Source organism: Mastigoproctus giganteus, chromosome 14 (assembly GCF_048544385.1).
Source record: "Mastigoproctus giganteus isolate SK-2022 chromosome 14, ASM4854438v1, whole genome shotgun sequence".
Taxonomy (NCBI): Eukaryota; Metazoa; Arthropoda; class Arachnida; order Uropygi; family Thelyphonidae; genus Mastigoproctus; species Mastigoproctus giganteus.
This window is the reverse complement of record NC_143588.1, coordinates 121429528-121457468: the sequence shown is the minus strand read 5'-3', so window position 1 is coordinate 121457468 and position 27941 is coordinate 121429528. Positions and strand designations below refer to the sequence as shown.

Genomic DNA, 27941 nt, shown 5'->3' with positions numbered 1-27941 from the left:
GAGAGAGAGAGAGAGAGAGAGATAATCTTTAATGCCCTTCACGGCCAAAAAGCCAGGGGTTTACATTTGTACAACTTCCCGAAACTTCCGGGAAAATAGAACAATTAATTTACAAAAACAGGTAATTTTACAAAAGAAAACATATTTTATACAAAGGAGAGAACTCCTTACGAGAGTTAGGTCTGATTGAGCTGACTTAACATCGAGATAAGAGCACCAGCTCAATCAGACAGGAACAGATGCAAGGTACACATGTCAATGCAGATTAGTCCTACTAGACATACTTTTTTTCCTGTAAGTCCGGTCAATAGCGAATTTGTTCAGGTCGGCGTCAAGTGCCTGGGTTTGCTTGAACATCTGCTGAGGAAGGAACCTGTCCGAGAGATGGAGTCGCGCTGAATGCGAGTAGAGCTCGGGATTGGCCCTAAGGGCAGCAGGGGGGATCCTCCAGCCACAGGTATCCCAGAATGAAGGTGTTGCGATTATGCCTGTTATCATCTTGACTGTTGCTAGGAGGCGTTGGTCTTCGACTAAGGTGGGAAGCCGTGGAATCCCGAGAGAGTTGGCAAGCTGCGTGGTGTGAATCAGAGCTGGAAGGTTGTGCTTCCTGTTGGCCCACTTTAGGAGCCAGAATTCTGTGGCAAAGAGTGGTTTCTTTATTGATGGTGCCGCTGACGCCCAAATTTCAGCAGCATAGAGTAAAGGTGGAAAGATGATTGCTCTTATGTACCTCACGGTTGTCTTTTTATCTCTGATATGAAGGAGATGCTGTTTTGCTATCCACCGGAGTCTTGAAGCACGTGTGAGGAGCATGTCTATGTGGGCGTTGAATCGAAGTTTGGAGTCGAATACAACGCCCAGATCACGATGGCTGGATGCAATTGGGATGAGGATGTTGCCGACCGAAGGCTGGAGAGAAGAAGGAGTTTGCTTCAATGAATACACCATGAATTCGGACTTAGCAGGATTGATCTTGAGCCCGAACTGGCAGAGGTAAGATGTGACTGCAGTGAGAGTGTTGTTAATTTCCGTTTTTACCAGATCAAGGTCTTGACCAGGGATGATGGGAGTCAGTATCTTGATATCATCTGCATAGCTCAGTAGACATCGAGAATGTGCAACCAGTGGGAAGATAATAGATGAGAACAGAAGGCCGGAAAGGACCCCTCCTTGTGGGACTCCTGCGGTGACGGATCTAGTAAGGGTGCGATCTCCTGTATGAAGCTTTATAACTCTGTTATTCAGAAGAGAGGAGAGAAAGCATAATATGTTCCCTGTGATCTGGAAGTGGCATTCCAGGAGAGTGAGTAGTTGGTTTACTTGGACGGCATCAAATGCAGCCTCAATGTCTAAGTAAGTCACAGCTAGTTCGTGCCTTTTCTCGAATGCTGACAAGATAGTATTCGTTGTGGCTAGCAGATTTGTGATCGTTGATCTGTTTGGAAGGGAGTAGTGAATTTGGGCTGGATTACTGGGCATGATCTGCTTGGTGAGGATCGGGAGTAAGGTCTTCTCCAGGAGCTTCAGCAGGCTGGAGGAGTTGGAGATGGGTCGGAAATGTTTAGGTTTCGATGGCGACTGAACTTTGGCTAAAGGTTTGATAAGATAGTTTTCCCATTGCTGTGGGAAAATCTGGTTCGAGAGTAACTGGTTGAAAATAATTAAAAGTGGCTGAATAATGTACGGACTTAGGCATTTGAGCATGAATTGGGGAACTCCATCATCACCAGCGGTTGACGAGGCAGGTAGAGAATTGATGGCGACGATCAGCTGTTGTTTTGTGATCTGAATGGTGCTCAACACTTCTTGCTGGGTGGGCTCTGTTAGTAGAGCCAGATCTGAGTTTGGCATAGGATTACGATTAAATCTTGTGACGAAATCGAGCCACAATTCAGGATCAAATTTCAGAGGAAAATGAAGGTTCACTTTCTTGTATGGAATTTTTCCTTTAGCCAGATCTCGGTTAACATATAATTTGATTGCCTCAGATTTCATGCGATTAAATTGAGCCCGTGCCCTAGAATAAACGATGCGATCATTGACATTTTGCGACTGTTTCCATGTGCGATGGAGCTGTTGCTTGAGCTGGAAACTCATTTTGAGTTCTGAATTCCACCAAAGTCTTGTATACGGACTGATTGTGATTTTTTTAGAGGCGGCATATTTGGCAACCGTGTTGATCCAGTTTGTGAGAATGTTCACAGCTATTTCTGGGTCACAAGTCTCTAAGGCCACCCAGGGAATGAGAGAGGCGGCTCTGATGCACTTATCTACGTCAAGTAAGTTGGGGCTAGTGATGTCAACCTTTTTTGTTGTCCTTCTGGTTTCTAATTTGGGGGCTGGCAGATATGCAGTCACATGTATTGGGACATGATCAGAGTCGAATGACGTTTCTGCAATGTAATCAAGGGTGCAAGGGATAGAGGCTAGAACTAGATCTAAGAGGTTATTCCCCCTGGTTGGAGCTTCATTAATAAGTTGTAGATCAGCACATCTCAAGTGTGCCAGAAGATCCTTTTTCATATTAGATAGCTGAGGAGGTAAATTGAAATCACCACAAACTACGTGAGAGGCTGTGGGATGCAGCTGATTGATTATCCAGTTGGAAACTTCAAGGATGATTTGCGGGGAAGGCGTTGGAGGTATGTACACCACACAGAGGTCAAACGTCACGAAGTTGTATCTTAACGTAACGAGGATTGCTTCATAGTTAGGGGAGTTACTGGATTTATTATCCAATAGCTTGAAAGTGGATTTCTTGTAAAATAATGCGACGCCTCCACCCTTGCGTGCAATCCGAGATGTGAATACGACCCCATAATCAGCTGGGGCAGCTGCTGCTAGGAATTCTTCATCGTCATTGAGCCAGGTTTCGGTGATGGCGAGCAGGTCAAAATATCCGGGGAGCAGAATTTGCTCCATAGTGTCAAGCTTGTTCCTAAGACTACGCACATTCTGGTAAAATATGGTGCAGGCAGGTACTGTAGGTACTTTGATACGGACAGGTGGTCTCTGACATCGCACGACTCGATTCAGCGGGGTGTGTCTAGGACTGATGAGCACAGGGATCGGCATATTGGTGTTCCGTGTCTGTGGTTCTAGTTGCGGTAACGAGATCTGGGATTGCTATGAAGCAGGGTACCATTGGTGGGAGTCCTTTCCATTACTTCTATATCGCTGCCCTTTATGCCCGAGATATGGCATAACAAGAGCTCCAGCAGGCCAGATTTCAGGATTGAAGAGTGCTTCAAAATCTGCATCAGCCACATCGATCTTAAAGGAGGCGTAGGTGGGATATTTTGTGGATAGCTTGGTGACTCTACCATTCATTTTGAAAGCAGCAAGAAGGTGTTCCACATCATCAGCTGTGGTAGCAGGGGAGAGCCTACTAATGAAGACATTACGGATCCGCTTGCTCATCATTCCAGTGTTCGCAATTTGCATCTTGCTGAAGTGCAAATTGGTTCCAATAACCTTAAGATTGGGGCTCAGTTCCTTAACAGTTGGATTACGGGTCAGTGTTTGTTCTTTTGTTCGTTGGCTTGCAATCATTGCATACGTTGTAGTGTCTCTATGGGTCTTTACATTAGATGCAATCGTAGTCCCTGCATAATGGTTACCTCTCACGTTGTTTGAAGCGGAACTACAATTGCGATGTACTTCAGCAGCCAAAGCATTATCCGGTTTTGAGCGCGAGGACCCCATATGTGAGTTTTGTGATCGCGAATAGGTGCGATTTGGCAGATTCTGCTCCTGATGAATTCTTTGGGTCTTCTGTGAGGCAGTATTTCCTGAGTATCCGTTGGCATCTGCTGTGATTTCAATATATACTGGTCTAGTGCTACGTTCAGGGCACACAACTTCAGACTCACATGTTGTAAGAATGGGGGCTGGAGAGGGGTCAAGTGGTAATTTCAGATGGTCTAAGAGTGATTTTTCAGTTAAACTGTGAATAAAGATGATTTTTTCAACGATTGCAGCTGGAGGAGTAGTTTCGACTGAATTCCAGGAAGTTTTCTTTTGGCCAGTGAGTTGTTGATTGCTGGAACAAGAAATCTTCGTGGGTGAGTGGTACAGAAAGTCTTTCCTCCACCACATCACTAGTTCTGGTATCATTACAAGTTTCGACCCAATCAGAAATCATGGTTGGGAGGGGACTTGTGGATTATAACGTAGTTACCGAAAAATGTCAACCTCCTTTCAGTTTTTTATCCCGATACAGTTAATTATTGTGCATCTCAGTTCTTTGTATTTCGCCGCACCGATTTTTGCTTGATGTTAGACTTCAGTAGAGAATTGACGTCCTTGATCCGAACGTGTTGCTATTTTCTTAGGAAAACTGCGAGCCTTTTCCCACTCGTGAGACTCCAAAAACTCGACCTCTTTCATCAAAAACATGTTACCGATATTTTTCTGGTCGAAGGAACGCTGATAACTAACTGTACATGACGGAAGGCACTGCCGTGATACACTTCAAATAGAGTTCTCGGGTCGCCAGCAGTCTTCGTTGCAGCGGATGCATCAAATATCCGGGAATGTAAACCGAGACGACCACCCCAAGGTCGCCAATATTTCGCATAATTTTCTAAAGGGGGGAAAAATCGGCGTGCCGTCATCGGAAGCGAGTGCGTTTATCTGCCGTATCATCTAAAATCGTTCTATGTCAAATCCCGCTCGCGGTATCTTTAAATTTTCTTCCGCTATCTGTTACGCATCCGAGACCCAGCGATACACAGATCGGCGCTCGTAAAAAACGCAGTAATAATTCCTGGGTTAAGCCAGATAAGGAATCAAACGAATACCGTATGAATTACCTGGTATATGCAGTGGGGGTACGCAACCCCCCGGCTGCGTTACTCCCGGGATGGAGCTTCATCTCGCTGATAACGACCCCCATAAAGCGGGAATACAAATGTAGATCGGCGGATATTTCGGGGTAATGGGCCTTTAAGAGCTCATAAAGAACTGTTCGATGGCCCCTCAGTCTCTTGTGACTCGCACTGAATTTGAAGTGGCCCCGACCACTTTCTCAGGCAGAGGGAGAAGCAGAAGTGATCTCTGCAGCCAATAAAGAACGCACTCGACACGGTAATCAGTTCTTCGGTGTCCCCCCCCCCACATTAATAGCTGCCAAGTTTATTTTGGTACCTCATAACGCTCTCGTGTTCCTCAGCTGCTTAAATATGAATCTTATCAAAAATGGTAAGCGTCATTATGCAATCGATTTTTTTTCTTTTTTTTTGTCTCAGCCGTTTGCGGTTGTGGCGACCATTTTGGTACCACAATATGGCGCAGCTCACGAATGCAACAGTTTCATTTACTTCGTTATGTCAAAACGAGGAAGTCAGAATTCGACATTTAAGTTGCTTGCTGTTCTGAGAAACAGAAAGGAGAAAAGTCGCTTGTGGACTGCGCTGGGCTGGGCTGGGCTGGTTTAGTTGTTTTCAGTTTTCTCCGAGCCACAGAATGAAGCGCCAATCTCGATCAGATTTCCATTGTACATCGAATTTTTGTCTCATCCGTCATCTGTGTTGCAGGATGAAAAGCAATTCAACCAGTATTGGACATCGACTCATTCGATCACAGCATGGAAAAGGCAAAGAAAATTGAAGCCAGGCCATACAAGGGGTGAGAAACCAGTGAGTATTAGACAAAAATGATTGGCTGAGTGCAAAGTACTGCATATAGGTAGCAGTACCTCCTGTTTGTTTTTTGGTTTTTAGGAGCATTAGCAACTAAGGCCATATTGCTCCGGGGATATGCGGTGGTTATTCCCTGATCTTTCCGCATCCTCCGTATTTGGTGGTGACGCACTCGAACCCCGGTCTAATCAAGAAGCGTGTGCTAAGCACTGCTGCTCCTGTCCACCTGGCTACGGAGGCGCCAGTTCAGTAGCTCCTGTGTGTGGTATTATACTCAGGGTGGTATAGAATGAAAAAGACCACGGGTGATTGTGCAGTCAGACATGAAATTCTCTGAGCAGCAGTGCAGACAGGCTTCCACAATAACTCATGGGATTTTGTCTTTGATATTCAAAAACTTTGTTATTAGAGATAAGGAAGTAATTAACCCGTTGTATAAGGCTATAGTCTGGCCATGCCTTCATCTGGAGGCATGGCCAGACTATAGCCTACAGCAACACGTCTGGAGGCCTCATTTTAGGAAGGATGTAGGTTTGCTGGAATGAGTACAAAGAGGTGCAACCAGATTGGTGAAGGGAACAAAAGGATGATCTTACTTAGAAAGCCTTCAGTTCTGCAAACTGCAACGTCTAGAGACAAGGCACCTGCGAGAAGATCTAATTGAGGTGTTTAAAGCCTTGAATAGATTCAGTGAAATCAATGTTGATGGCATTCTTCCTCTTGCTGAAACTACACACGAGGACGCATACATTCCAACTGAGGAAGCAGATGTGCGGGAGTTTGCCTTCAGCGAGCGGGTGGTTGATTGTTGGAAGAAACTCCCATCTGTTGTTATAGAAATGGGTAGTTTGAATAAATTCAAGAAAGAACTAAAAAAATCTTGGAGAGACGGACGGATGAGGTTGGGTAGGTTTTTTTTTTTTTTTTTTTTGTTTTGTTTTGTTTTGGTTGATGCTGTTGACACAGTATGTATCCGTCAGCGGTACCAGTAGTCACCCACAAAACTGCGTAAAAGTGTCACTGTGAAGTAGCAAAATCTGTGAAGGGCTGATGAAGGTGTGAGTAGTGTGGGTATCGTGAATATAACGTTCATCGTGTTATTCTTCGTTCCTCCCAAACATTTCCAGGAAGGGGGAATTCCAGCATCCATCCACGGCACGGCACGAGGTTGGCTGATGTTATATAAGCTTTCTTTCTTGCATCATTTGCTACTACTACTAAAAATTACCTAGGCTGGGCGTTCCAATGTCCTTGAAAATCCGGAATTATTCTTGTTGCTGTCTTGGAAATTCTTTTGATCGAATGTGGACCGTGAAGAGAAACTTTATTTTAACAGTCAGACAGTGACGTCTTTATATCTTATATCCGCTCTCTTCGTCTAATCTACATCATAAAAACTGCTCGGATTTAGCAGTCCAGGTGAGTTCAAAGGTCACATTGCAATGAAGGAGAGGGTTATAATTGCCGTTCTTATTCTGTTCGTATTATTTTGCAGCTAACCGGAGTCTGTAAAATTGGACTGTTCTAGTTGGCTTGTCATTTATTATTAATTATGATTCAGTATTGACCCGCATTTACACTTGATAATCGATAATTTGATAAAGATAATCGAGAATATGATTAAAATATGTCATATTTTATACAGGTTTAACACTGTTTTAATTAATAAATTAACATTCAAGATTAAGGTTATACTATGCATAACTTCAAAGATATTAAGATTATAATTTTCTGACAGAATCCCAGTTGATTCAACCACTGCTCAACTCAGTTGTCCTAATTATTTGCTGCACCTTTTGCTTTTGCTAGAAAGGCGGGTACTTGTGCATATGACCGTTCTGATATTCCTTGTCAGAGATTAGTAATTTGGAATCTCCTCTTCTCAATCTTCTCTGGCTTAAAATCTCTCTACCACATTCTGGCAAATTCATCTGTTGCCTCTATCGGTCTCCCAACTCCACAAATCACTTGGAGCTCTTTGACTTCCTCTCTTTGCAACTTGACTTTCTCCAGTCCAACTTTCCTAGCTATGAAGGAAGGTTGTTCCAGAAAACGGCAGTTGAATGAATAAATGAGGAAGATGAAAAGTTGGTTCTGTGGGTTTGAAGTTGGACAGTAAATGGATGTTGGCTGGTGGCGGCACGTGTTCGGACTGTTTTGAAAGAGAGAGCAGGAATTATAGAAGAAAATTCAGAAGAACAGTGCCCAGGGAAGTATCTGTAAAAGAGGCATGCAGCAGAAACAGTGCGTCTATGAGACAGCGAGTGGAGAGACTCTGTTAGAGATGAATCATTAATTAACCTAACTGCCCTCTTCTGAATGGAATCAAGAAGCCTGAGAGAGGTTTTGGGGGCACCACCCCAAATGTGGGAACAATATTCCATGGCAGGGCAGATTTGCGATTTATACAGAGTGAGCAGCTGTTTGGAAGAAAAGTAACGCCGAGAGCGAAAGAGAAAACCAAGTTTTTTAGATGCAGAGGAAGCAATATTTGTAATGTGCTTGTGCCAAGAGAGATTAGAAGTCAAGGTAATCCCCAAAAGAGATATATCCTTTTGCCTAGAAATTGGAGTGTCACTAAAGATAAGCATAGGAGCAGAAGAATCCTTTTTGCGAGATATAAGACAAGACTGAGTTTTAGAAGGGTTGAAATCAACTAAGTTGTCTTTGCCCCATGGGAGAATTACCTGAAGATCGGCATTTAAGGAATTGGTAGCAGATTTTCGAGAAGTTGAAGCTGATTGAGCAGGACAAGGTTTCTCAAAATGGAAAGTTGAATGCAATGTGCTATCATCGGCAAAACTATGGATAGGATTTCCAGTCAATGGAAGGTCATTGATATACAAGAGGAAAAGAGTGGGGGAAAGAACTGAACCTTGGGGGACACCGGCATTAGTGGAGAAGTTAGAAGACAGAGAGCCATCAGCCATCACCCTCAGTGAGCGATCAGAGAGAAAACTGGATAACCAATTACTAAAAACAGTTGGCAAACCATAAGATGGAAGCTTGTTTAGAAGACCTTTATGCCAAACACGATCAAAAGCCTTTGAGATGTCAAGAGCAACTACTTGTGTTTCACCGAACCTTTCCATTGAAGTAGTCCATAAATGGGTAACATAAGCCAGGATATCACCAGTGGATCGACACTGACGGAATCCATACTGGTGATCGTTGATCAGACGGAAGGTTTCTAGGTAGTTTAAGAGTTGGGGTTAATTGATTTCTCCATTACTTTAGAAAGAGTAGAAGTAATTGCAATGGGACGATAATTGGATGGGAGGGATTTGTCACCCTTTTTAGGAACTGGCTGGATATGAACAAATTTCCAAACAGAAGGAAAAACACCTTTGGAATAAGAAAGTGAAAAAAGGCGGCAAAGAATAGGAGTAAGTTCAGGAGCACAGATTTTGAGAACAAGTGGAGAAATACCATCAGGACCTGGAGCTTTCTTAGCATCAAGATTCATCAAAATCCTTCTGATATCCTTTTGACGGAAGGCAACAGGAGGCATTGAATGGACCGTGTTGGGAATGGTGGGAGGTGTTTTACCAAGTTCGTTAATACATGAGCTGGAAGAAAAATGGGAAGCTAGCAGGTCAGCTTTATCCTTGGCTGAAGTGACAACAGAACCATCTGGTTTGGACAGAGGTGGAAGCAGAGATGGGCAAAAGTTGCGGCCAATAGCTTTGGCAAGAGACCAGAATGCTCGGCTACCATTAGGGCACGAAGCAAGTTTTCTACTCTTAGCCTGTTCAAACTCTAGTTTGGACTGATTAATAACTGCTTTACAATTGTTGCGAGCTTTGGTGTAGGCAGAAAATGAAACTGAAGAATTAGAAACAAGCCAATTACGATATGCAACATTCTTCTCTTGAACAGCCTTAGCACATTTATTGGAAAACCAAGGTTTAGATAAAGGACGAGATTTTAAAGTGGAGTGTGGGATAAAGGATTCCATTCCTGCAAGAATAATTTCACTGACACGATCTGAGCAAACGTTGACATCAGGAGTTTTGAAACAGTGATCCGACCAAGGAAAAGAAGAAAAGAAGTCTCGCAGGTCATCCCATTTTGCATTCCTGTAATGCCAAACAACACGAGGTTGGGAATAGCCATGAGATAAAGGTTCTATTGGAAAAGAGACAATCACCAAGTTGTGATCTGAAGTGCCTAAAGGACCTCTCACTTCGACCGTGTACTTAGAAGGGTTGTTTGTGAGAAAAAGAACAAGCGTATTGGCTGTATGATTCGGATTGTCCGGTATTCTTGTAGGTAAATGAATAATCTGTGCTAGATCATTAGTAATTGCAAAAGCCTCAGCATCTCGACCTGCTGGGTCGGTGTGACTAGAAAACGGAAGCCAGCTGGAGTTGTGAACATTAAAATCACCAAGGAAAATTACCTCACTGTTAGGAAAGTTGGACTGGAGAAAGTCAAGTTGCAAAGAGAGGAAGTCAAAGAGCTCCAAGTGATTAGTGGAGTTGGGAGAACGGTAGAGACAACAGATGAATTTGACACAATGAGGTAGAGAGATTTTAAGCCAGAGAAGATCAAAGAGAGGAGATTCCAAATTGCCAAGTCTCTGACAGGGAATATCAGAACGGACATATGCACAAGTACCACCTTTGAGCCGAAAGGAATCATACAGCGAATAATTTGGGCATCTGAGATGAGCAGTAGTTGAATCAACCGATAACTGAGATTCTGTCAGAAAAAGTACATGTGGTTTGGCAGACTGCAAGTGGAAATGGACATCGTTGAGATTAGAATTGAGACCACGTATATTTGTGAAATGAATTAGGAAGTCCTTGGGAGGTTTAGATCTCTTCGCAGATAAGCTTGTTCTATTAGTTTGACAATTCATGGTGTATTCAATAGTAAGAAAAAGTGGGTGGGACATGCTGTATGAAGTAATGAAATTTATGGATATGGCGTACATGTGGTAAGAATATACCCAGATCCTTGACATAACGTGGCCTCGACAATGCTCCCCGCATACACACTACTCGGACTCCCTCCAGTCACTATCTGGCAGAGTAGAGGTAGCAAGATTATACACTAGCTGATCCGGAAGCCTCCTAGAGAGTTACCAATAGGTTCGGTCCGGTGTACTAACTAGCGGCCGGCCTGCGAAAACCGTTTTAGAGCTGTACCCTCGAAATGTAAGGAATATTGGATCTCGCCACGACGTTCATCATAACCTCAAAGGTCATCAATCATACTGCATGATGGAAGAGATAGGGAAGGGTTGACCGGAACTTAGCTCTAGAGACTAAACATGGGTTCCACCACTTCAAGCCTCCAATAAGCAAAGTGGTGGTATTTCACCGGTTGATGAGAGTCATCTACCACCTAGTACTGCCTGGTAACATAGAGGGGCGGCATTCCTCCATGTGGTGTGGGCGCCACACCTCATGGAGGTATTTCCTGAAAATTACAATCTACAGAAGTTCAAGTCCAATGTCAACAAATATCTTCTTTCGTCTTCTCAACCTCCAACCCAAGCACGGTACTAAGTACTATAGGTTCTAATAGCTCTGGTGTTTGGGGTTCACATAAAAAAAAAAAAAAAAAAGTGAGGTAATTTTCCTTGGTGATTTTAAAGTTCACAACTGCAGCTGGCTTCCGTTTTTCCAGTCACACTAATCCAGCTGGTCGAGATGCTGAGGCTTTTACAATTACTAATGACCTTGCAGAGATTGTTCATTTATCTAAAAGAATACCAAGATAGTCATAACCATATAGCCAACACACTTGATCTTTTTCTCACAAACAACCCTTCTAAGTACACGGCCGAAGTGAGTGGTCCTTTAGGCACCTCAGATCACAACTTGGTGATTGTCTTTTCTCCAATGGAGCCTTTATCTCATGGCTATTCCCAACCTCGTATTGTTTGGCATTACAAGAATGCAAATTGGGATGACCTGCGAGATTTCTTTTCTTCTTTTCCTTGGTTGGATTACTGTTTCAACACTTCTGATGTCAACATTTACTCTGATCGCGTCAGTGAAATTAATCTTGTAGGAATGGAATCCTTTATTCCACACTCCACTTTAAAATCTCGTCCCTTATCTAAACCTTGGTTTTCCAATAAATGTACTAAAACCATTCAGGAGAAGAATGTTGCATATCGAAATTGGCTCGTATCCAAATATCTAGGTTCATTTTCTGCCTACAATAATGCTCCAACGATTGCAAAGCAGTTATTAATCAGTCCAAACTAGATTTCGAAGAGACTAAGAGTAAAAAACTTACTTCTTGTCCAAATGGTATTCGAGCATTGTGGTCTCTTGCCAAAGCTAATCGCCGTGAGTTTCGTCCATCTCTATTCACACCTCTGTCAAAACCGAATGGTTCTGTTGTCATCTCAGCTAAAGATAAAGCAAGCTGACCTGCTAACATCATACCTTTAATATAATTCATAAATTGATTATCTTAGTAAAACACCTCCTACCATTTTCACTACGCTCCATTCAACACCAACTGTGGTCTTCCGCCAAAAGGATGTCAGAAGGATTTTGAACAATCTTGATACAAAGAAAGTGGCATCCGGATAGTATTTCTCAAAATCTGAGCTCCTGAAGTTATTCCTGTTCTATGTGACATTTGTACGCTTTCTTATTCCACTAGTATTTTGCCTTTTGCTTGGAAATTTACTCATATCCAGCTTGTACCTAAAAAGGGTGAGAAATCCCTTATATGCAATTATTGCCCCATTTCACTTACTTCTGCTCTTTCTGAAGTAATGGAGAAATCACTTAACCGCTAACTCTTACACTATCTAGAAACCTTCCATCTAATCAACGATCGCCAGTGTGGATTACGTCAGTCTCGATCCACTGGTGATATTCTGGATTATTTATTATTATTATTATTATTGTTGCTCTTATATTATTTCTCCCTGATTGGAGGATTCCACTCCGTGACGGGTATTGCTACCAAGTACACAGGGTGGTTGTAATATCTGGTGTTACTCTCGGTCGAGGAAATCTCTGACTATCCTACAGGTGTTCAGGATTGCGACTTTCTGGAGTTCCTTGTAGGTGTTTGCTGGGAGACCTATTGCTGCTAGGCTCCTATGTAGAGTATTTGGCACCATACCGGTGGTTGACACGATGATCGGGATGGTCGATACTTCTTGCATATGCCACATCTCCTTGACTTCATGTCTCAGGTTCGAGTACTTCCTAATTTTTTCCTCATGGGTTTTCTGGACATTGCTAGTGTTGGGCACCGCTATGTCAATCAGGTAGGTAGCCTTTTCCATCTTGTCCACAAGGGTTATGTCCGGTCTGTTGTGCGGGATGGTCTTATCCGTTATTATGGCGCGGTCCCAGTACAGCTTGTGGGTTCGGGTCTCTAGTACTGCCTGGGGTTCGTACTTGTAGTATGGTACACTTTCTTTGGTCAACTGGTATTTCCTCGCTAGCTTCTGATGTATTATCCTGGCTACCTGGTCGTGTCTATGAATGTACTCAGTCTGGGTGATCACCTTGCAACCTGCGGTGATCTTTTGGATCGTTTCTGAGGTAGGTGGCATCGTCGACATGTGTCATCTGATATTCCGGGATCCTTTGCGATGTATTTTGTATAGTTTCTGGTGTTGATTACTTGATCTTGGATAGCCAGCATGAATCCTTCAGTCTCAGGGAAGAGCATCCCGCTTGTAAGCCATGCATTGGAAGCAATGTTATCAATATGATCTTGACGGAGGTCATTGTAGTGTCTACCATAGAGTGTCTTCTTTGCCCACCTTTCTAACTTCATTTCTTGTGCCGTCTGGGTGGGTGGGGGTTCCTCGCTTAGGTTGAGTGGGTATACCACTTATCTATCTTCCTTATGGCTTGGTGGAGTGGTGCTGTGTTGTTCTCGAAGTAATCCTTCAGGTTAACTATCGCTGTTTTCTGTTGCTCTATCACGTCTATCAGGCCCCTTCCTCCCTCTTTCCGAACTATTGTTAGTCTCTCCACTGCTGACTTCGGGCGGTGTTGGCGACTCTTGGTCATCATTGTCCTTGTCTTTCGCATGATGTCTTCTAGCTCGGTGTTAGTCCAATCTATGATCCCGAATGTGTATGTTAGTACTAGAGCTGCATAGATGTTTAGGGCTTTAACTGTGTTTCCTCCGTTCAATTTTGCTTTCAGCAGGCTTCTGAGTCTGATAATTTTCTGTCAGACACTTGTTGATTTCATTGTGCTCTAACTGCTGAGCCTGCATCATCCTTAGGTATTTGTAGGTCTCTCCTTCTGTCATAGCTTCGATCTCTTTACCAATCAGCAGCTGGTAGTTTAGGCCAACTAATTTTCCCTGGTGCAGTGTGTGGGTCTTGCATTTGTCTAGACCAAATTCCATCCTGATGTCCTAGCTGAATGCTTCGGTGATCCGGAGTAGTTGCTGGAGTTGCTTCTCGGTTGCCTCGTAGAGCTTGATGTCATCTATACATCAGGTGGATGAGGGTGTACAGGTTCTTTCTTCCTTCTTTGAGGTTATATTCATACTTGCTGCTATTCAGCATGGTGGACAGCGAGTTGAGTGCTAGACAGAACCACAGTGGGCTCAGAGCATCTCCCTGAAAGATTCCTGTTCTAACAGGGATTGGCCTGGTTGTGATGTTCTCGACCTTAATGGTGATACTCCATTTCGCCATTATTGTTCCTAGGAAGTTTGTCACTATCCGATTGACCTTGTAGAACTTCAGGGTCTCTATTAGCCAGCTATGAAGTACGGAGTCAAAGGCCTTGCGGTAATCGATGTAGGCAGTGTATAGGTTGCAGTGCTTCTTGTAGGCTTGCTCCATAACTGCGGCATCAATGGCTAATTGCTCCTTTCATCCTTTCTGCTGTTCGGCCATTATATTCTGGCTCTCCAGGTGGTTTGATATCTTCCTGGTTATGCAGCTGGTCAGGATCTTGTACATCGTTGGGAGGCATGTGATTGGCCTGTATTTCGCAGGGTTTCTTGTATCTTCATCTGGCTTCAGGTATGTGACTCCTTCGGTGAGAAATTTCGGGATTGTCTCCGGGTGCCTTATCATTCAAGTGAACTGCTCTGCTAGGTGCTTGTGTGTGCAGGTCAGCTTCTTGGACCAATAGTTGTGGATGCTATTATTATTATTATATTATCCGTTTATTAAGCACAAGAAACTGTGGGTCACCAGGACGGCAGTGTGCCAGGAGGGTGAGAGAATTACATACTGAGGTGCGAGGAACCACATGTACAATGTACAAGAGTACATGCGTGCTCGACCCGAGATATTTACATAATTGAACTTACATACGCTTCAAATAAAGCAAAGTTTATAGGAATAGACATCAGAATTTAGAAAAAAATAAAATAAAAATAATAAAAAACTAAAAAATAAAAATATGAAAATAAAAAATTTTAAAAAATGCAACAGGCAAAAATTCCAGGTGTTGGTGATCGTCACAGGTTCAATTATGTTACCTATCTATGGACAAATTCAATGGAAATGTTTGGTGAAACTCAAGGAGTTGCTCTTTACATTTCAAAGGCTTTTGCACGTGTTTGGCATAAAGGTCTTCTAAATAAGCTCCCATCTTATGGTTTGCTAACTGTTTTTTGTAATTGGGTATCGAGTTATCCCTCTAACCACTTACTGCACATGATGGTAGACTCCTCTTTGTCCTCTAACTTCTCCACTAATGCTGGTATTTCCGAAGGTTTGGTTATTTCTCCCACTCTTTTCCTCTTGTTTATTAATGACGTTCTTCCATTGACCAAAAGGAAAACGTGTCCATAGTTTTGCTGATGATAGCACTTTGCATTTAGCCTTTCAGTAAAAGAAACCCTACCCTGCACAAACAGTTTCAACTTCTTGAATATCAACTATGAATTCCTTAAATGCTGATCTCCTGGTAATTCTCCAGTGGGGCAAAGACAACTTAGTTCATTTCAATCCTTCTAAAACTCAGTCCTGTCTTATATCCCGCAAAAAGGATTCTTCCGTTCTTATGCTTATCTTCGATGACACTCCGGTTTGTAGGGAAGATCACATATCTATTTTAGGGGATTATTTCGACTTGTAATCTCTCTCTTGGCATTAACAGATTACAAATATTGCTTTCTCGGCATGTAAAAAACGTGGCTTTCTCTTTTCGTCCTTTTTTTTTTTTTTTTTTTCTGAGATTTCTCGTTACTTTTCTTCCAAACAGCTGTTCGCTCTGTACAAATCGCAAATCCACCCTACCACAGAATATTCCCACATTATTCCCACAACTGGGCGGTTCACCCAAACCAAAACCTCTGTCAGGCTTCTAGATTCCATTCAAAACAAGGCAGTTATGTTAATTAATGACACAAAGAATACTTCTTTATCATCCTTTTACTGTCCAACTTCAAACACACAGAACCAACTTTTCTTATTCCTCATTTATTCATTCAACTTCCGTTTTCTGGAACAACCTTCCTCCATACATATTTCTTGAAACAAAAAAAAAAAACGAAACAAAAAACGGGTGTTTAAGAAAGACCGGAAGGATTTGGCATTACCTTCTCTTTAATTGACTGAGTACAACAGTGGTACTGAAAACGTTCAGTTTCTTTGCAAATATGACAAAAGTATTTGTGGTAGAGAATTTTTTTTTATGTAAACCCCAAACACGAGAGGTATTAGAACGATACTGTACATAGTATCGTGCTTGGATTGTAGGTTGAGAAGGCGAAAGAAGATATTTGTTGACATTGGACTTGAACTTTTGTAATTTTCAGGAAATACGTATGAAGGAAGGTTGTTCCAGAAAACGGCAGTTGAATGAATAAACGAGGAAGATGAAAAGTTGGTTCGGTGAGTTTGAAGTTGGACAGTAAATGGATGTTGGCTGGTGGCATCATATGTTCAGACTCTTTTGAAAGAGAGAGCGGGAATTATAGAAGCCAATTCAGAAGAACAGTGTCCATGGAAGTATCTGTAGAAGAGGCATGCAGCAGAAACAGTACGTCTTTGAGACAGCGAGTGAAGAGACTGTTAGAGATGGATCATTAATTAACCTAACTGCCCTCTTCTGAATGGAATCAAGAAACTTGAGAGAGGTTTTGGGGGCACCACCCCAGATGTGGGAACAATATATGTGCTTGTGCCAAGAGAGCGATTAGAAGTCAGGGTGATCCCCAAATGAGATATATCATTTTGCTTAGAAATTGGAGTGTGACCAAAGATAAGCATAGGAGCAGAAGAATACTTTTTGCGATATATAAGACAAGACTGAGTTTTAGAAGGGTTGCAATCAACTAGGTTATCTTTGCCCCACTGGAGAATTACCTGAAGATCGGCATTTAAGGAATTCGTAGCAGATTTTCGAGGAGTTGAAGCTGATTGAGCAGGGCCAAGTTTCTCAAAATGGAAAGTGGAATGCAATGTGGTATCATCGGCAAAACTATGGATAGGATTTCCAGTCAATGGAAGAAGGTCAATAATATACAAGAGGAAAAGAGTGGGGGAAAGAACTGAACCTTGGGGGACACCGACATTAGTGGAGAAATTAGAAGACAGAGAGCCATCTACTATCACCCTCAGTGAGCGATCAGAGAGAAAACTGGATAACCAATTACTAAAAACAGTTGGCAAACCATAAGATGGAAGCTTGTTTAGAAGACCTTTATTCCAAACACGATCGAAAGCCTTTGAGATGTCAAGAGCAACTACTTGTGTTTCACCGAACCTTTCCATTGAATTTGTCCATAAATGGGTAACATAAGCCAGAATATCACGAGTGGATCGACACTGACGGAAACCATACTGGCGATTGTTGATCAGTTAATTCATCAAAGATCGCCAGTATGGATCGATGATCAATTGGTGGTTAATTTATTTCTCCATTACTTTAGATAGAGTAGAAGTAATTGCAAAGGTAACGATAATTGGATGGGAAGGACTTGTCACCCTTTTTAGGAACTGGCTGGATATGAGCAAATTTCCAAGCAGAATGAAAAACACCTTTGGAATAAGAAAGTGAAGAAAGGCGGCAAATAACAGGAGCACAGGTTTTGAGAACAAGTGGAGAAACACCATCAGGACCTGGAGCTTTCTTAGCATCAAAATTCATTAAAATCCTTCTGACATCCTTTTGACGGGAGACCACAGGAGGCATTGAATGGAGAGTGTAGGGAATGGTGGGAGGTGTTTTACCAAGATCATTAATACATGAGTTTGAAGAAAAATGGGAATGTTTTGGACTTAATTTAGGGAGAGTGAAGAGTCCAATATACAGCGGACAAGACGGATGTGTATTATTAAGAAATTTGTCGGCATTATTGAATTCTGAAAAATTGGACCAATTACCAGATTTAATGGCGGAAAAGAAGAACCTGGTTGTTTCGAAGTTTCCAGTGTCACAGGAATCCGAACAGAAGAACAGGTGCAGAATTGGAAACACGAAAGAGGGTAGTATGTATGTGTTTGTGTAGAGGGCCACCTGGAACGTTAGTTCCATCCACCTCGTACCACTGTGAAGATACAGGACTCTATAAAAATGGCCAGATATGCGTGTAACCCAGCCTTCCGCCTATCTCCACCTGTGTTCACTGTATACAAAAAAAAAAAGAAAATTCTCAAACGTATTGGCCTGTAAATATGTGAGTTCTCGCGCAATATGTTGTATTAGCAGGCCCCTCTACCACAGGGAACAGAGAACAAACAGCCATCAAATAAACAAATGCAACTCGGCTGCCGTCCTTGCCACGAGGAGCCGGGCCTGGGTTTACTATACCAGTCTGTGCAGTTAAACACAATCATCCCGCACGCAGCAGTGAAGTGCAAGACTGGTGGCTGCCAGCACTCTCGCTCTCGGGCTGCCGAAACCCGAGAACCCTAAAAAAAAAAAAAAAAACTTACCAATATAACATAAAAAAAAATGAAATAAATAAATAAAAAAAAACCACCTCTAACCCCTACTAAAGGTTATTACAATAACATTTAGTAGTAACCGCCTTGATGCGTAATTGCAAGGTAAATCGAGAGTGTCTTCTCCTCTTGAACACGGCAACACAATATTATTGCGATGCTTCGAAACTGAATTTATTAGACAAATAACTACTTTCACTACCACGGTTAAAATCCTCAATTTGAGATATAAAACTTTCGATTTGAATCAGTATATAAAATAAATTACAGTCAAAAAGAATACGGCTCCAAGTTTCAGGCAATCCACAAATACACAATGGAGAATTTACCAAATTAAAATAATACAACTGAAACGTTTAGTGACCCACGGCCAGTAAAGACACGTTGTTTCCATTGCTCAACATTTCCCTCCTGTTTCCTCACTTGGAACCAATTCAGAAGTAATAGCCTGAACAGTCGTAACCCAAGCTGAGGTCTCCCTCCCATTAACAATCACTGCGTGATTGTTAATATATCGCTCGATTTAATTTTATTTTGGCTTAACTTATAAATGAACCCGCAGGGATCTGCATTGGCCATTGTAGTAACTAAATTGCTCCATGCCTGTAAGTTTACTCATATAACGCCTTAAAATAAGCTTTCCTTTTACTTCTATATAGTGATAGGTAATGCATTGCCTCATCTGACCCCACTGCCTAAACCCGTGATACAACTTCCTACTTGTAAAAACTTGCTTCCTGGTCAACCTGGTAACCACCAAATTACAACACGCCTCTTAAGTCGCTTTCTTTTTGTAGCACAACACAAAGCCTTAAGGATAGCATTTTGAACATAAAAAGTGTATTCACTAGCATTTAAATCATTCAGAGACAGAGTTTCATATGAAAAATCTAAATCGAGTGACCTTACAAAACTTAACCATGAAAACCTCTAAATTTATATGAAAGACTAATGGTCTGTGATCACTATTTGTATAGTCAGTTTGTACACTCCAATGACAGATTCTTCTACATAACCCATGAGTCGCCAATGTCAAGTCTACGGTGGACTTACATGTAAATTTTGAAAAGTATATAGACCTCACCTGGTATATTCTTTTATTTATTTATTTATTTTTTTTTTTTTGGCTGGTGCAGCATAAGCCTTCTTGCACCATGCGGCCATTACTAATACTAATACTATTCACCACGCATAAATTATTCTGTAATATGAAATCCTCTAATACACGTCCTCTTTGATCATGAAATCCACTGTGCCACAAGTTAGGCTTTGCGTTTCAGTCCATAGCTATCACTACATTACTATTACCCATTACATTAAACAATGATTCTAAACGTTGAATGGAAAATGATATATCTTGACTGGGGACACAGTAAAGAGAGACTAAATAAAAGGAAAAGATTGGAGTACTCAAATTAACACAAGTTCAATACTGATGACAAAGACCTGAAATTACTGTGCCCTGCATAAACTCATTAAAAAGAACAATGGCAGTTTTTGGTTTCTCCTTCAAATCACAAATTACACGGGCCTCTACAGGAAAGCCCACAATCTTATTATGTTTTGCAAAAGCGCTGACATAGGACTCCTGCATGCACGAGATATCAATACTTTGATCCTCAACCACTTTTCTTATCTCGTCAGTAATTGAGCGACACCTTTGAGCTGCACCAATTTAATTAAATTACAATCCTCATTTTGGTTAACACACATGTTAGAATTAATCATTCTAGAACGATCCATCTTGTAGTATCCTCCCACTTGTTATTTCTAACGCCTTTTTATAATCAGAGCAGCCAAAACTTCTCAATGAGTGATCATGTGGTCTGTCCCTACGCTTACAGTTTCACACAACTCGGGTCTTTAGCTTCGTTTGGACAATCTACGAATAGATGACCACCGTGCGCACAGTGACCGCACGACAGTTTTATGCTAGCAATACTGCGCAGAACCACACCACAGACACCTGAAGCATTTAGAGACTACTCTCAATCTCTGTACTTGTGAGAGGCATAGCCTATGTACAATCTTTCATTCCGCATCAAATCCTTTAACATGCACGAATACCTTAATTGCATGGGACTCCGACTAAACGAACACAAGACAGCACAAATGGTTTTCACCAACAAAGTATTAAAGAACCACATATCAATACGCGTGAATGGCAGCGTGGTCAAAAAAGTCAGGACACATATTTATCTTGGTCTGAAATGGGACGAAAACCTAAACTTCACACCCCATTTCGGATATGTAAAGAAGAAAACTTACGCAGCACTATGGACCTCCAGACAGGAACTGGTAGGTATCAGAAACCCTGACCTTGTTAAACAATATATTTTAAGATGCGTCATCCCCATCCCTCTCTACGCATCTCAGATTTGGTCTTCTGCCCCAGATGCTACCATCAAGGCTTTCCTGGGTTTAGAGTACTGGATGCTGAGATGGTTAAACAGGATCACTACGCAGCCATTTACAATCTCAAGAGCCATTTTACATGCCAACTTGGATGTCGCGCTTTGGTCTCACATTATTGTCACCAAGAACATTCTCACGCTTGCAAAAGTGCTGACCGGGAGACTCGACTCGCCGGAAACTGACTACCTGCTGACTCGGTTCCGCATGACGCAAAGATGGGCGAATAGAACATCCCCTCTACTGAGTAGCGCACTCACGCAGCTGGGAAGCCTTCAGCGATTTTTTCCCTCTAACACCATTAAGATGTACAACGATGTTCAAGCAGACCCAGAAAAGCTTTGCACAGAGAAGAGGTCCAGGACTGAAATGTTTCAGAATGCATTATTCCACCTATAAATGTTAAGTGAAGCCCACAGATGAAAACAAAAGAGAATGCAGGAAATGAAGAATGAACTGGTCGGGACTGTTTATGCTCCTGTTATGTTTACATTATACGTCTTATCTTTCTGTGAACTCGCTGTAAATAGTGGTGTAGATGTGAACATTCTCTAATTCCTTGTAAAATTGCAAATTATGCTCTCTCTCTCTCTATCTATCCCTGCCATGTAAAAATAACGCAATGATATGTATAATATAATTAATTAAACAATGTATAATTTATTAAGACATTAAGACAATGATATGTATATAATTTATATTTGTATGTCTGAATGTGCACCCCGTGGTTAATAGCTGTAAGCAGGTGTCTTTTAGGAGAAAATAAAGATGATAATAATAATAACAAATTTGGGGCAACACCTATTACTCAGTTTTATACTTAGCCTTGGTGGCAGTACTGAATCTAAACATTATTCCTTCTCTAATTTCTTTCTCATCATATCCATAATCTTTTAAATTTTTCTTATAAAGATCGCACTTGGTCGAACTGCTGAAGGCCGTGGATTTGTTTGATGTAGAGGCGAGTACGAGTAAAGAGAGGACAACCATCGATGGAGGCGGGCATAACACGCAAAATGGCCGAAGGGACTACCGCCCTGTTCTGGCTACGTGACTCCCAGTGAATGGATTTTATATTTAGCTGTTTTAGAAGGATCTGTGGATACGTCCTAAATTTTAATAAACTCATGCAAACAGAAATTGGATCTTTTTTTTTGGCTTTAATCATGTGCTGCCGAAAGGTGCAAGGAACGATCTTTAATCAATGAATGGTTTATGCAGGATGACTTCGCCACAATTCAGTATTTCCGTGCGAAACTGGCTTCACATTAATTTTTCCCTAAGAAACTGAAGACCAAAATACGGTTTGCGGCGAAAACCAAGAACTGTTGATAAACTGGAGGAAATCAGAGAGGAAGTGACTGGCAGTGTTCCTGTGCCACGTGCACTGGAAAACGTAGCGGTCAAATGGAGAAAGATCGTTCACAATGCGGTGTTTATATTGAGATTTAAATATGGTTAAAACACACGGTGTACAATTGCGTGACAAGCGCTGATTGATTAAATCTTTGTCCTCTTCTAAAAGGGGTCAAAAGAGATTTCATCAATCAATTCTTTTTTTTTTTGTGCCCTTCGTGAGTTTCGGATCAGAGACCGAATATGAACGAAATTGTTCCAAATGTTATTACTGTGGAAGGAAAAAAGTGGGTTAGATATGAAATTATCGGCGTATGATTTGTTGGTTCCTGGGGAGGTCCCAATTCTGATTACATTTGCGACCCCAGTTCCGCTCTCTACAGAAACATTGTTATTAATCTGGAACAGCGGTTCCAATCTTTATCCACGATTTAAAGAACAAATTCTGTGTCGCTTCCCACGAACCTGTCTTCCCCTTAATCTACAGAAATGCCTTCCCCTCTCACGGATACCCAACACGAACATCACGTGGTAATGTCTCGTTAAGCACTTCTTGAGTGGAGCAGCTTTTAACTCGTAGGTGTGTTATTTGAAAATGCGGCTGCGCGATTTTTAAAAATGTTCTCTCTTTTTTTTAATACTAATGGGCGAACTTGTACAAACGTTTGCTGATTCCAAATCGGTAATTATCCCGTCTGTTTTTTGCGCAAAATGAAAAACAAAAAAGTACTACCTGTGGCAAAATATTTATGGATTTCGAGCGCATTTTGTGCTCATCATACGAATCCCGTTCCAAAGGGCATTCGCATTCTGCATCATTACTCTATAGTGGTGACTTTACTTGGGGACACAAGTGAATCATTGATGACATTTCTGCTTCCAGGTGTCACATTTCAATCCAACGGTCTTCCTGCTACATAAAAAGCTTTGTGTAACCCGTACAGTTGCCCAAGAAATCGGATTAACACCTTTAGGTCACCACAAATGGTTCACCCACGATCCCAAATATTTCACCGTTTCTAAAAGGAATTTTAGATTGTCATAAGTGTACGCAGTAGGAGGGACTGGAAACGAGGGCGACAACTCGTTTAAGCATCACAGGAAGGCAGTGCATCAAGTGTAGATGGGTGGCCAGTGCTGTATTGAGTCGGTTTGGCATGAGTGAGCAGTGGGAAGGCAAAAATGAGAGTAGGAGTATGTTATAGGCCTAATGACTCATGAATACAACGAACAACTGTACAGAGAAATAGAAAGAGCCAGTAAATCAAAGAGTCTTATAATGGGGGATTTTAACTTCCCAGATATAGACTGGAACTTGTGGATTGGTCACTCGCACACCAGCAACACTTTGGTGGATTTATTGGATGAACTGTTTTCTACAGTAACATGTTCAGGACGCAACTGGAGGGAGTAATACTCTTGGTTTGATTATCTGATTCGTCACGCATTAAGAATCTGCAGATAAACTGCAGATTCTTAATTCTTAACACTGTGATCACTGCCACTAGGTGGCAGTGATCACAGTGTACTGATGTGGGATTTACTTAAAGATGTAACTACCATCAGGGGTAAAGGAAAGGGCTTTTGCTTCCATTAAGGTGAATACAGGGGTCTGAGACAGTTTTTAAATTCTGTACAGTGGAATCAACTCATGATGTGACCAACAGCAAATTCTAAATGGGAAGCATTCGAGGAATTAATCTTGGAAGCTACTAGGCTTTTCTTTCAGATAAGAAATGCTGTTCTAGGTTCAGGCCCAAATTGATGTCAGATGATCTAATGAGAATCGTGGCAGAGAAGAAAAATGCATGGGATGTATATTAATTATCAGGTGACCCAGACGCCTATGATAGATATAAGCTAGTCCAGTGGTTTTCAACCGGGGTGCCGCAACAACGTTCCAGAGGTGTCATGTAATTTGGGTTTAAATTATTTATACTTATTTACTTTTATTTTTATTTTTTGAAATTTATATATTTATTTCAGTATAAAAAGGTGTACCTTTTTATACTGAATCTTTTTAATTTAGTGGTGATCTTTAATTTACGATTATTTAGTATCTCTACATAAAGAATAAAAACTTATGTAAACTCTAGAAGGAAAGAGGTGAATCAGATTAGGCCACTTAACATAGATGGGTTGACTGTTGATGATCCTGCCCAAGTAGCTTATAAACTAAATGAGTACTCTGCACCTACATTCACACAGGAGGAGTTATTCAATGAAAGGACTGCCAGAGGTGTATTCAACTCTGGCAGTGAGCTAGATAATTTTTTAATAACTGAGAGGAAAGCGGAGAAGAAATTATTCAAGATAAACATAAGAAAGGCACCCGGGGTGGATGGGATCTATCTAGTTATATTAAAGGAGGCAGCAAAGGAAGTAAGCAAACCCTTAGCCATAATTATGAGAGCTTCCTCGGACTCAGGAGAGGTACACGCGCTGTATTCCCAATTCACAAAGAGAGAAGGAGATGAAAGGGTAACGCAAGTGATCGCAGTCTGTTCCAGGGAAAATAATGGAGGCACTGTAAAAGAAGTAATGCAGGATCATCTAGACAAGGCCACAATTATACTTCAAATTCAGCAGAGTATCAATCAAATTATTAAGACAAGTTTCCCTTAAGGGCAACGGCTTAATAATTTGATTGGATACTATGGTGGGTTCACAAAGGAACTGATGCAAAAAAATAATTTTGATATCATATACTTGGATTTCAGAAAAGCTTTCGATACTCTGTTGCGCATGGAAGACTGCTGTACAAATTGGAGCAGAATGGTATTAAGGGTAAGTTGCTACAATGGATAAAAGGATGGTTGAGTGGGAGAAGACAGAGGGTGGTAATCAATGAGTGCTGCTCTTCGTGGACTAATGTTATTAGTGGAGTCCCACAGGGTTCGGTGTTGGGTCCACTGTTGTTTTGTATATTTATCAATGATACTGATGAAGGTATATCTGGCTTAATGCCGAAGTTTGCAGATGATACAAAGGTTGGCACGGTTGTTAATGACAGTAATGGCAGTGTGCTACTGCAACAGGATCTAGAAATATTTAGTCAGTTGGACTGAGAAGTGGTAACAATAGTTTGATAAATGCAAAGTAATGCATATGGATAGCAGTAACCCCAGAGAAATATACCAACTGTCTGGTACCAAAATCAGGGTAGTGGGAAATGAAAAAAGACCTAGAGTAACTGTATAGTCAGATATAAAGTTGCCTGAGCAATGCATATAGGCTACCAGGACAGGTCATGGAGTTTTGTCAATGATGTACAGGAATTTTGCTAGCAGGGATAAGGAGGTGATTATCGCATTGTAAAAGACAGTGGTCAGGACACACCTTGAGTACGGCTTACAAGTCTGGAGGCCTCATTTCAGGAAGGATATAGAGCTGCTGAATCGAGTACAGAGAAGGGCAACGAGATCCTTGAGGTGAACAACGGGGTGCGCTTCCCAAAAAAGGCTTCAGTTCTGCAAATTGCAGCATCTAGAGACTAGGCACCTGCGAGGTGATCTGATTGAGGCAATTAAGGTTTTCAATGGATTGAATAAGCTGAATTCTGATTGGATTATTCTTCCTACTCAGACCACACATACATGAGGGGGCACAAATTCAAATTTGGGGAAGGACGGTATGTGCGGAAGTTTTCTTTTGCTAGCGGTTAGTGGATTGCTGGAACAAACTCCCCTCTCTCATTGTGGAATTTAACAGTTTTAATAAATTCAAGGAAGAAATAGAGAAACTACTGGAGGGAATGAATATGTGAAATGGGAGGTTTCTTTTTTTTTTTTGTGTGTATACGTTTGCTTTGGTGCATCATTTGTCACTACTAATACTAATGGAAAGAATATCACTACTCAAGCAGGCTTCAACTACAGTCAACTGAAACGCGCGAATAAATGTATCCTCGCGTTTGATTAATCGCTTAAAAAGAGATCCTTCCTTGGTATAGAAGAAAATGCATTCTTTCTTCTCCTACCAAGCAAATTATGTTTTCCGAGCCAACAGATTCTTTTCACTCAACCCCGAGCCTAAGAACTGCGCTGAAACCCTCGGTAGTAATTTTAAGTGCTTTACTTGATTGGTCAGTTCGGCTTGCGTAAATTGCGTCTTCTTCGATATTGCTTCTACTTAACCGCTACCTGCAAATCCAGTACGCTTCCATAGGTGAAAATCAGAGTGCGTGCAGCAATTATCGAAGTTCTGGAAATTATTGCATCTTCGCTGTGAAGCACAGGAGGAACAGCCGAAAAGTAATTTGCATATTGCACCCCAACTTTGTTTTCGGTGCTATATTCTGTAATGTTGCACTTGTAAATTTAGTAGCTTGATGTGTGGTCACCGAAGTCCGCTAAATGCAAAGGATTTCCGTGTTCCAATAACCCACCGTGTCATTTTTCAACACACGTATGGCAGTCAACGAGTCCCACGTTTCGTTTGTTTCCTTTCCCTTCACCCTTTAATGGATTGTTTTCTTTTTTAGGCAATATCAATCGCTGGAACTCCGACCCCAGTCAACCCCCGTCGTGCCCCATGTGCGGCAGAAGTCTTTGTTCCACCGAACTGTCGGATCACTTCCACCTGGAACTCGAGCGGCTGTGTGAGCTCATCAGGTGAGTCTTCTTAAGTTCGCTTCTCGGGGAGTGTGTGTGCCTGCGTAAGTTGCTGATGATTGTAAAAAGAAATACCTTTCTGGCCCTCCTTACTGAATGCGTATAAGTAAGAACATTTCTGGAAAATCACGTTTTTGAGAAATGTTCTCACTTATACGCATTTCTTAATGCGTAAAGAAACACATAAATTACGCTTAACACTCACTGCAAAAAAAAGTGGAAATATCTAGTAGGACCATCTTTTGCCTATACACGTCGTTACATAGTTTCTACTACGCGTCTTGGGGAATCTACCACCAGATTTGACCACTGTCCCATCAGGATAATTGTCAGCTGTTCCATTGTAGTCGGTGGAGAACTGCGCTTTCCGACATATCCCAGACATTCTCCAGTGGATTAGGATCTGAAGAATTAGGTGGCCACGTGGATGTTGGAACTCCTGGGAATTTTCCTCGAACCATTCAAATACAATTTCCGCAAGTTTTCGACACACCACTTTCTTTTCTCAATCGTGACTCCTGCTAAACGTGCTCCAAACATAACACCTCTCTGAAAATCGGGTAAAACTGCATACCATGTGACAATTTATGTTTGCATGTTTCGCCGTACCTTTTGTTGGTGCCAATTCCGAAAGATTCATTATTGGACATCAGGAGACATCTGAGCACCACTGGACTCAGGAGAGGTTCCCACGGACTGGAGATGTACCAATTTATCTCCAATTACAAAGGTGGATCAAAGGGTGACACGAGTAATTATAGACCTGTTAGTTTAACTTGTATTCCGTGAAAAATAATAGAATCAGTGGTAAAAGAAGTAATGCAGGAACATCTAGACAACGCTGCAATTATACTTCAAACACAGCATGGAATTGTTAAAGGAAACTTGTCTTAATAATTTGATTGGATACTATGATGCAGTCACAAAACTGGATGCAAAATATAATTTTGAAATCATATACTTCGATTTCACGATAGCTTTTGATACTGTTGCACATGGAAGACTGCTGTACAAATTGGAGAGGTATGGCATTAAGGGCAAGTTGCTACAATGGATAAA

General features: G+C 41.6%; 1 protein-coding gene across 1 annotated transcript in view; it reads left to right on the top strand.

Annotated features, from left to right (window-relative positions):
* Positions 1-27941, top strand: part of LOC150075696 (E3 ubiquitin-protein ligase RNF220-like) — a 79086-nt gene that overhangs the window by 19169 nt on the left and 31976 nt on the right. Inside the window, exon 2 of the mRNA XM_090388835.1 lies at positions 26753-26882. Within this exon, the coding sequence (XP_090244961.1) occupies positions 26753-26882 (130 nt within the window). The remainder of the gene's footprint in view (positions 1-26752; positions 26883-27941) is intronic.